This window comes from Nicotiana sylvestris, chromosome 2 (assembly GCF_000393655.2).
Source record: "Nicotiana sylvestris chromosome 2, ASM39365v2, whole genome shotgun sequence".
Taxonomy (NCBI): domain Eukaryota; kingdom Viridiplantae; phylum Streptophyta; class Magnoliopsida; order Solanales; family Solanaceae; genus Nicotiana; species Nicotiana sylvestris.
The window spans coordinates 113,716,128-113,727,213 of record NC_091058.1 but is presented as its reverse complement, the minus strand read 5'-3'; the positions used below and the strand labels follow the sequence as shown (position 1 = coordinate 113,727,213).

The window sequence follows — 11,086 nt, the reverse complement described above, 5'->3', positions numbered from 1 at the left end:
TGTTGTTAAAAAAAATGGGCCAGCTTGTATGGAGCTTTTGGGCTGCTGGAATTTATTATTAAAATGGGCCAAGAAATGAATTTCAATTGGCTCAATGCTATATAGAAGAAAAGGGGTAATTTTGTTGTTTAAAGGTAAATGAGCCAACTTTTATCTTTGATTCAATAATGCCCAAAGTTGATACAATCTTAACTCTTTACTTAGTTTGAGTTCATGACTATTAACTACATAGTCACAATTGTATAAACGCCCACTTTACAAAAATAGCCATTTTTGCAAATCCGGCAAAATGACCAGATTCACAAAGATATTATCACAGCATTCCTAGAAGCATATGTTGGCAGTGAAATTTCAGCAACTAAAACGAACTCATGCTATGTGTTATACACCTAAAGTTATTCATGGCATACTTAGCATTGTTACTCGGATATAATAGCTTGAAAATATGCTTAAAAAATCCATAAACGACTTACATATCACATTCAAAAACTTACAACTCAATATTCAAGTATTATGAAGGACTATATTCACATTATTACATGCTTGATACATAACAATAACATACAAGCTCTTTTGTTGTCAAACTATTCATCACATCAAACACATTTAAATGGTGCAACTTGTTCAAGTTGTTCCCATTGCTGAAATTACGTACATTACGAGTCTTAAAGAATTACCTGGTAGCAAAAGAATAAACAGTAGTTCAGCAACTAAAGCAGCAGCAAAACCAGCAGTAAATCCGTGTTAAAACAACCCGAAAATTTAGAGAGGGAACCCAGAAACGAACTCTAAAGAGGACTTATACTTTTTTAAAAGTTTGCACTCTAAGATTCACTCCCAAAGCTCACCATTTCAGCTTACTTTTCATGTGTTCAACTGCTGATTTTTTTTTTATTTTTGTGACAAAGAAATTATAAAAAATGCCCCCTGAAAGTGTGATGGAGTCCCCCCAAAGTGAGGAAAGGGCAGCCCTTAAATAGGCAAATTTGGATAGATTTTGGTTCACCAAATGTCTATCCTACAAAAACTGACATTGTGTGCTAAACACTGTTCAAAATCTGTCCAAAGGTCAAAGGAAATCTACTATGTCAGAAACAAAGAGAGAAAAAAAATATCATTTCAGCCACTCTAACTAGTAAAAGTAGGCTACTAGCACCCTATTTTGTGATAAAATAACATAAACTTCAGATTTTAACAATATCAATATCACCATGTTAATTCAAACTAAACCAAGTATTAAAACATGTAATTAAACTTCACACATGTGTTATGAACCAATCGTAAGCAAACAAAAATTAACTATTAAAGTCAAACGAAACGCATGCTATCGTGGAGCAATTTAATAAAACCATCTAGACAAACATAATCAAAAATGGATTAAATGAAGAAACAAGATAGAAACTAACTTTAACTAAAAGAAATCAAAAAATTAATAACGGGGCAGGATTACGATTTTACCATATACTCTCAAGCATTTTCTCACTACCTCACTTTAATCAACACAAAGCTATTTTACTACTTCAACAAGTGCAAAAACAGAAAATTTAACATTTCAAAACTTCAACAACTAATGCTAAAATAATTAATAATAAAAAATAAAATCTGAAAAATAAAAATAAAAAATCAGCCATGAAAAAGAATAGGATTTTACCATTTTACAATTCAAGTGGCCGAAAAAATGGTGTTATGCCAAAAGAGGGTGTTCGGGGAGGTCGCCGGAATTTGGCCGGATTTTGGTCGCCGAATTTTCAGGGTGAAATTGGCATCAATAGCTAGGTCTTGAGTATCTCTATCCATTGATGTAGGTATTGTGGGGTGGTAGTGGTTGGAGCTTTAATAATTTAGACAAAAAAGTGACGAGAAAGTTTCTTAGATCTAAGATTTAAGGAGTTTGAGAGATTTTTGAAGGATTTGGTTTTGAGATATGGAAAGAGGAAGTTGTGGAGATTACATGGTGTGAATTTGGAGGTGTTTGGAGGAAGTCCGCCAGCTGCGGCGATTTCCGGCCGGCGGCGGTGGCAGCGTCTTGGAGGGAGAGAGAAGAGAGAGTGATGAGAGGGAAAGAAGAGAGAGGAAATAATGGGGCAAATATTTGGGGATTTTAGGCTTTAAATACCTAGGATGAAGATCAAACTAGGACCGTTGGATTAAATCAAGATGGGTGGATGAGATTGAATCTTGTCACTTAACCAAAACAACGTAGTTTCAAGACAAAACTACGTCGTTTTAAGCTCTTATTGGCAGCCCCCTTTTGGACCGGGTTTGGGCTCTTTGGGCTCAAATTTTGGGTCAATTTTGGCATAATTTTAATTAAATTACACTATCCCAAACCCTACCTCATTTATCAAACCATTACTCAACTCTTAAAACCTATACATACACAAATAAGAACACACACACATACATATTATATATATATATATATACACATACATATTATATATATATATATATAAGGCGAAAATTAGGCATTTACAGCTGCCCCTCTTTGCTCGAGAACATGAAGAGTTTTCGTGCAAAGTCAAATAAATGTCATGGATAAGTTTTTGCTCACATTCACTCTAGTGGAAGCATTTTGAAAAAGGTGGTGACTGAACCTTGCTTCTGAGGTTGCCTACATATCCTTGGCTATAAAGGAATCAGGTCAGTGTAGTTCTGGGAAAATTTGGTAGGTGGGACTACCAGACACTGGAGTTAAGACTGTTGTTGTTGCTGCTGTTGCTGTTACTCTTACCGTTACTGCTTCTTACATCAAAAGAAAAAGAGAAGATCACTACATTTGTCTGCAAACTAAGAGTACAAAAATTCCTATCCACGTGTCTTCTAAAGTCAAATCTTGATTCTTGACCTCTTCGCTTGTGTTGACCTTAGATTTGATCTTAATTCTTTTGAATAAAAGATTATGACTCAATCTCGATGGCTTGCTTTCTGGATCAGAATTTGAGAAGATGAATCTTGAGAAGCTGGGCTGCTGACACATTATCAAAGCTAAACTCCGACTATCTTGTGATCGAAGGATTTCTTTCTTCTGATGAGAAACTGAAACTGCAAGCTTTAATCGTCACTTATGCTATACGGCAGAGCCTACAAAGCCATCAAAGACAAACAAAAACGAACAAAATTTTTCTGCCCCAGTTTAGCACTTGGAAAATTCTGTGAGTTATTAGAGAAATCTGTAAATTATCTAATTTATTGAAAAGGCAGATAGAAACGGTAGTATAAACTAGCTGAAAGAGATAAAATTTGGTAACAAAGGATAGTTTAACCAGGGATCGGTACCTTGTGCAACTAAAAGGAAATTTAATCATAGGATGGTACCCTCTCTTACTGGAAGGAAATAGAATCGGGTGTTAGCACCATGTATTATCGATAAAGTGTTGAATCCCTCTAGGCGAAACGGTTCGATCTGAGTTAAACTGTATTTAAACAACCTGAGCTAAGATTACTTCTACTCAGAACTATGAACTAGATCCCCCTAGGTGAAACGGTTCTACCTAGGTTAAGCTACGTAAAACACCCTGAGCGAAGAGTACTTCTACCCGGAAACTATGAGCTAGATCCCCCTAGGCGAAACGGTTCTACCTGGGTTAAGCTACGTAAAATACCCTGAGCGAAAAGTACTTCTACCCGGAAACTATGAGCTAGATCCCCCTAGGCGAAACGGTTCTACCTAGGTTAAGCTACGTAAAACACCCTGAGCAAAGAGTACTTCTACCCAGAAACTATGAGCTGAATCCCCCGAGGCGAAACGGTTCTACCTGGGTTAAGCTACGAAAAACACCCTGAGCAAAGAGTACTTCTACTCGGAAACTATGAGCTAGATCCCCCTAGGCAAAACGGTTCTACCTGGGTTAAGCTACGTAAAACACCCTGAGCGAAGAGTACTTCTACCCGGAAACTATGAGCTGAATCCCCATAGGAGACATGGTTCTACCTGGGTTAAGCTACATAAAACACCCTGAGTGAAGAGTACTTCTACCGAGAAACTATGAGCTGGATCCCCTAGGTGAAACGGTTCTACCTGAGTTAAGCTTCAGAAAACACCCTGAGTGAAGAGTACTTCTACCCGGAAACTATGAGCTGGATCCAACTAGGCGAAACGGTTCTACCTGAGTTAAGCTTCAAAAATGGGAGGTGTGAACAATAGTGATGCATGCTGAAAATAAAAGAAAAATTAAGATTTTAAGGATCTTACGTTTGGTGACATTCGTTCACTTAGGACCGACATTCTGCACTACTTTGTTCATGCTTTAAACAAAGAAAAACTTGTGAGTTTTTAAAGTGGTGGTTGGTTTGTGGCCTTGATGACCTGAGTAGCTTGATTCACGACCACTGCTGTCGAAGAACCGATTTGTCAGCGTGGTACCGAGATGTTATGCCGCTCTGTATCATTTTCTAGAGACCTTGGCTTCACAATATTGCCCCCAACTGTTTCATACCCAGATGTCCATGGTACCGCTACCCTTGTCTCTAAGGCAATGCATTTTTCTCTAAAATCAAACTCAGTTGTCTTACCCCAGTATCAGTTTGTGTCCGTAGTGCTCATCAACTTTTCTCATAAAGCAGGTCTTGCTTAGGCGACCTTTTCAGCTCTTTTTTTAGACACTTTGTTTGTCTTATTGAATGAGATCAGAGATAGATTCGTGCCTTCGTCAATGCCATATATTCCCCAAATTGTGCTCGACATTACGGGGAAGCTGTAGCCAGTTTTGCAGCCCTTTCTTTGCTTCGATTTTGATGCAGGATTAGACCGAAGGGGACTTAAATAAAAATTATGGGTAAAAACAGAATAATAATTGGAAGCGAAAAAGAACTATGCTTAAACAAAAGGTGTCCCTTTCGGGAAAAGGAATAGGGAAACTTATCTGGAGGTATGTGCCGACTTTAATGAATCATAACATGCATTTTGGACTGGATGCCTGATCTGTCTGAGCTATCTAATTCTCAAAATCCGCCGCAAATGTTCATCTTGAATTTGTCTTGGTTGTGCTCATGTCGGAGAATCAAAGACCCTTATTCGGCTAGTAGCGCCCATTGCAGGTTTTCGCTAACTAACCTCTCTCATTTCTCTACTAACTGTCATCTTATGGTGCCCATCTGGGTTTTCACCAATACGACTCACTCATTTCTCTGCTCACTATCGCCTTATAATGACCGTACGGGTTTTTACTGATAAGACTCTCTCATTTCTTTTTTTTGACTAAGATACTGTATGATGGAGGTTATCCAATGCCTTTGGCATGGGGACTTCAATCATTCTTAAAAAACATCGATCAGAAGTTCTTAAAAGATAAAAAGGCGAAATGAACCTTGAACTGAATTACAACTTTTGGAATCATTTTTAAAGAAAAAACCGTGAAATAAAACAAACTTGTGCCCCAGTTTTGGAGTATTGGGAATATGGATTTTTTGTTCTGATGGGACCGAACCCAGGGTAAGGCTGCCTACGTATCCTTTCGGAATCAGGTCGGACGTAGTTCAATGACTCAGAGATTTGTTGTTGTTTTTTTTTTACAAGTACACAAGTTCCAGGAAGTGAGAAACAAGGAAGACAAATATGGCTCAAAAGGATTAACAAAAAGGGTGACACCTATTTGGAATAGCGAGCAAATGATAGCCTTCGCCACTGAGAAAATCAATGCGTGAAAATTCTACAATGGGTATATATCAGACATAATATCTTTTGACTGCATCTGTGTTAATAGTTATTTCTGGTACCCGTCCTTCTTCATCTACTAAGTGCAAGGCCCCTTTTGGTAACACTTTCTTGATGATGTAGGGTCCTTGCCAGTTCGGGGCGAACTGGCCTTTAGCTTCTACCTGGTGCGGAAGGATGCGTTTCAAAATCAGCTGGCCTACCTCAAACTGCCTTGGGCGCACTTTTTTATTGTAAGCGCGTGCCATTCTTTGTTGGTATAGCTGGCCGAAACACATTGCTGCTAGCCGTTTTTCATCGATCAACATCAGTTGTTCTAATCGGGTCTTGACCCACTCAGTGTCTTCAATCTCTAATTCCACAATAATTCGGAGAGAGGGAATTTTGACATCAGCGGGTATTACAGCTTCAGTTCCGTATACAAGCAGATACGGAGTTGCGCCAATAGATGTACAGTCGTACGGTATCCCAAAAGAGCAAAAGGAAACTTTTCATGCCATTGCCTGGAACCTTGGATCATCTTCCTAAGAATCTTCTTGATGTTCTTGTTTGCCGCTTCAACTGCTCCATTGGTTTTTGGCCGGTAAGGGGTAGAATGGCGATGCATGATTTTAAATTGTTCGCATACCCCCTTCATCAAATGACTATTTAGATTGGCTGCATTGTCAGTGATAATGGTCTTTGGGATACCAAAGCGACAAATGATGTTGGAGTGAACAAAGTCTACGACTGCTTTCTTGGTGACTGCTTTGAAAGTGACGGCTTCCACCCACTTGGTGAAGTAATCAATTGCAACCAAAATGAATCTATGCCCATTTGAAGCCTTTGGCTCGATCGGCCCAATAAATCCATTCCCCAAGCAATGAAAGGCCAAGGAGAGGACATGGGATGCAACTTCGAAAGAGGCGAGTGAATCAGGTCACCGTGAATTTGGCACTGGTGACATTTGCGAACAAATCTGAAGCAATCTCGCTCCATGGTAAGCCAGTAATACCCTGCCCGTAGAATCTTCTTCGCCAAAATATATCCATTCATGTGAGGTCCGCATACCCATGAATGCACTTCACTCATGATCCGCTCAGCTTCTGTAGCATCTATGCATCTCAACAAGTTTAAATTGGGGTCCTCTTGTACAGAATTTCCCCATTCAGGAAGAAACTACTGGCGAGTCGCCTTATAGTTCTTTTTTGATCTCCTTTGGCATGCTCTGGATATTCTCTTGTTTTCAGGAGTCATTTTATGTCATGATACCATGGTTCACCATCTGGTTCTATCTTGATTGTATTACAGTAACCGTGTTGATTCCGAACTTGGATTTCTAGTGGATTAATATGAGTGTTGCCTGGATAAGGGAGCATCGAGGCTAGAGTAGCCAATGCATCGGTTAGCTCGTTGTGAAACCGGGGAATGTACCTGAACTCGATAGATTTGAATCTTTTGCTCAAGTCTCGTACACATTGTCTGTACGGAATAAGTTTGATGTCTCGAGTCTCCCATTCGCCTTGGGCTTGCCTGATAAGCAAGTCAGAATCTCCCATATCTAATAGTTCACGCACATCTAGATCGATGGCTATTTTCAAACCCATGATACAAGCTTCATATTCTGCCATATTATTAGTACAAAAGAACCAAAGTCGGGTCGTCACAGGGTAATGGTGTCCAATAGGTGAGATGAGGATTGCCCCGATCCCAACTCCTTTGATATTGACAGCCCCATCAAAATACATTTTCCATACAGGGTGATCGTCTGGAACCACTTCCTCTATCGAGTTACCTCTTCGTCTAGGAAATATGTGCTAAGTGGCATATACTCATTATCAACTGGATTCTCTGCCAAATGATCTGCCAAAGCCTGTGCTTTCATCGCGGTGCGAGTGACATAGACGATGTCAAACTCTGTGAGCAGGATTTGCCATTTTGCGAGCCTGCCAGTGGGCATTGGTTTTTGGAAGATGTACTTCAAGGGATCCATTCTGGATATGATGTAAGTAGTGTAGGACAAAAGATAATGTCTCAAATTTTGAGCGACCCAAGTCAAGGCACAACATGTCCTTTCTAAAAGGGTGTACTTAACCTCATAATCGGTGAACTTCTTGATCAAATAATATATTGCTTGTTCCTTTCTTCCTGTTGCATCATGTTGCCCCAGAACGCATCCAAAGGAATTATCCATCACTGATAGATATAAAAACAAAGGCCTACCAGGTTCAGGTGGGACCAGTACAGGGGGTTTTGACAGATAATCTTTGATCCTGTCAAAAGCCTTTTGGCAATCGTCTATCCATCTGACAGCGGCATCCTTTTTCAGCAACTTAAAGATGGGCTCGCACGTGGTTGTGAGCTGAGCAATGAACCTACTGATGTAGTTCAACCTCCCGAGCAAACTCATGACCTCTTTTTGTTCTTCGGGGGTGGCAGATCTCGAATGGACTTTATCTTAGATGGATCCAATTTGATGCCTCTCTGGCTTACTATAAAACCGAGGAGTTTCCTAGATGGGACCCCAAATGCACACTTGGCTGGATTAAGCTTAAGGTCATACCTACGAAGCCGTTCGAAGAACTTTTTCAAATCACACACGTGATCGGCTTGTGTCTTTGATTTTATGATGATATCGTCGACATATACTTCAATCTCTTTGTGCATCATGTCGTGAAAAATGGTGGTCATGGCCCTCATGTAAGTTGCCCCTGCATTCTTTAAATCGAATGGCATGATCCTATAACAATAAGTACCCCATGGCGTGGTGAAAACGATTTTTCTGCATCATCCTCATCCATTAGAATTTGGTGGTACCCGGTATAGCAATCCACAAATGATTGGATCTCATGCTTTGCGCAATTATCTACAAGAATGTGGATGTTTGGCAAAGGAAAATTATCCTTTGGAATTGCTTTATTCAGGTCCCTATAGTCGACATAAACTCTGGTTTTTCCATCCTTCTTTAGCACAGGCACAACATTTGCCACCCAAGTGGTGTATCGGACAGCTCTGACCACATTGGCGCTTAGTTGCTTCATTATTTCTTCTTTGATTTTGTCGCTCATGTCTGTTTTAAATTTTCGTTGCTTTTGTTGGACTGGTAGAAAACCAGGATATGTAGGAAGCTTATGAACCACCAGATCAGCACTTAAACCCGACATATCATCGTAAGACCAAACAAACACATCTCTGTATTCAAATAAAAGTTGAATCAAGATATCTCTGGTTTTTTGTTCAGTGTGAATGCTTATCTTCGTTTTTGTAACTTCTCCAGGACTTCCGATATTAATCGTCTTAGTTTCATTGAAGTTTGGCTTAGGCTTGTTTTCAAATTGTTCCAACTCTCTTTTTATTTCCTCAACAATCTCATCTTCCTCATATTCAACCTCTTGATGCGTTATTTCGATATTAGACAGCTTTTCAAGATCTAGGCATGAATTCCGCATGCATGTCATGTTATTAAAGCCGGCATTAACAAAACTGCAATGAAAATAAAATGACACGAATTAGGAAAAGGAAAAGATAGGAAACTTAATAGGAAACTGAACTGCATTTTATTGAATTCGAAAGGATAGAAGGGTTAACATCAAAACAAAACAATCATCCTGAGATATTTGGATTACAACCCTGAAAGTAACCCAAAATACAAAAAAGAAGCTGCAAAAGCAGACTACCAAGACTCTTTCCTTATGGGGAGAGGAGTTGCTTCCCAGTTAGTGAGCATGGTGTCTGGGTCAATTAGTTGCACATCGGCACGACTAGTGCCTTCACCAGCCTGGATCATATTCACTTCAGAAAATATCTCGCTGAGGCCATGGCAAATTTCATCAATGTTTGCATGCGCCGAGGAATTTTGACCCTCTCGGAGTCGTGGCTTGACAAAAGTGTAGAAAATATGAGAGATAGGCTATTGCAAGACCCATCCACTCTTTTTGCGGTGTTTGGATTTGTTTTTGTCTGCTTGTGTTAGCCCGAAGCCTAAGCCAAAACCGGTTGCCTAACTGAGAAATAGGCTCTGAAATTCCTTGCAATGATGCCCCCAAACCTTTTCCTGGCTCATAACCTTGTCTCATCATAACCGTAGCCACCATTACAGATATGGCAGAAAGACGATGATGCAGAATGGGCTTTCCTTCCTCGACATGGTCCACAGCAACCACTTCAAAAGCCTGATAGACAATAGACTCATACCCTTCCTTGGCCTCAATACAGGGGATTAATGGGTCTTTATAAACGGAAGACTCGTCTTCTCCGTGAACAATAATTTCTTGCCCATCATGTTCGAATTTGAGCATCTGGTGCAAGGTGGATGGCACAGCTCGGGCTGTATAGATCCATGGCCTTCCAAGAAGAAAGTTATTAGAAGTGACCATGTCCACTACTTGGAAAACAATCTCAAAGTTCATCGGCCCAATCGTCATGGTGAGGTTGATTTTCCCCATGGTATCTCTCGCTGAGCCATCAAAAGCCCGGATGCGAACATTGCTGGGTCGGATTCTGTCCATATTGATCTTCATGCTTTGCAAAGTAGAGATAGGGAATACATCTACACTTGAGCCTCCATCAACCATGACTCTCTTTACATAATGCCCCTCACATTTGACCATCAAGTTCAAAGCCCTATTGTGCCCGGCTCCTTCCTCGGGAAGTTCATCATCGGTAAATGAGATTCTGTTTACCTCAAAAAATCTATTGGCCATCTTCTCTAACTGTCATTGTGGTCTCCTCTAAGATATGTGCCTCGTTCAGGACCTTGATTAGTAAACAGGCATGCTCTTTGGAATGTATGAGCATAGATAGTAGAGAGATTTGGGCAGGAGTCTTTCTTAGCTGGTCAATGATTGAGTAATCATGAGCTTTCATTTTCTTCAAAAACTCTTCTGCCTATGCTTCAGTGACTGGCTTCTTTATTGGCAATTGACCTCCTCTGATTTGCTTGGCCTTTATCAACTCTTCTGGAGAATAACACCTCCCCGATCGAGTCAAACCTCCAGTTTCCCCCACTTCCTCTATGATTTCCTTGCCTTTGTAGGTCATCACAGTTTTGTTGTAGTTCCAAGGAACAGTTTTTGTGTTTATCACATGGGGTTGTACGGCAGGTTTGATTATGATCGGCTCTGCTATGCCATTCGTACCGCCACGATACTGCCTTGTGACGGGGTGGCCTCCAAGGACATATAACCTTGGGCTTGGAACATTGGAGCAAACCTCTAACCTCGAGACCTTGGGCACAAATAAAGTTACCTTTTTTGAGTTCGGGGCGCCTTTTACAATCAACGGCACATCTCGGCTTGGTCTTACTTTTAGACTTGTTCCTTCTTGAATTGCTCCCACTGTTATTTCTGTTTGGTTGACCGGCTTGTATTCCTGATCTCGGCCAATCATTACCATGAAATGAACATCATTGTGTTCCGACAATGGGTTGCTTGTCACATTATGAGGGTACTC

The 11,086-nt window shown here is 40.3% G+C and overlaps 1 protein-coding gene and 1 long non-coding RNA gene across 2 annotated transcripts; both read right to left on the bottom strand.

Annotated features, from left to right (window-relative positions):
- Positions 1–449: 449 nt before the first annotated feature.
- Positions 450–2,047, bottom strand: LOC138886379 (uncharacterized). The gene is made up of 2 exons (XR_011405088.1): positions 1,652–2,047; positions 450–677 (listed from the first exon to the last, which is right to left on the bottom strand). It is a non-coding gene; the product is annotated as an uncharacterized lncRNA (long non-coding RNA).
- A 6,308-nt stretch (positions 2,048–8,355) lies between these two features.
- Positions 8,356–10,338, bottom strand: LOC138885433 (uncharacterized). Its single transcript, XM_070166381.1, has 2 exons — positions 9,629–10,338; positions 8,356–9,118 (listed from the first exon to the last, which is right to left on the bottom strand). Exons 1-2 carry the CDS (start codon positions 10,336–10,338, stop codon positions 8,356–8,358), a joined length of 1,473 nt encoding a protein of 490 aa, XP_070022482.1.
- Between the last annotated feature and the right edge of the window lie 748 nt (positions 10,339–11,086).

What these genes read in the sequence shown, in the direction of transcription:
- LOC138885433 (XM_070166381.1), bottom strand. Translation starts at nt 10,338, where the DNA reads ATGGCCAATAGATTTTTTGAGGTAAACAGAATCTCATTTACCGATGAT. An exon ending in ATTTCTCAGTTAGGCAACCG is followed by an intron (nt 9,119 to 9,628) that starts GTTTTGGCTTAG and finishes TTTTCATTGCAG; the next exon opens with TTTTGTTAATGCCGGCTTTA.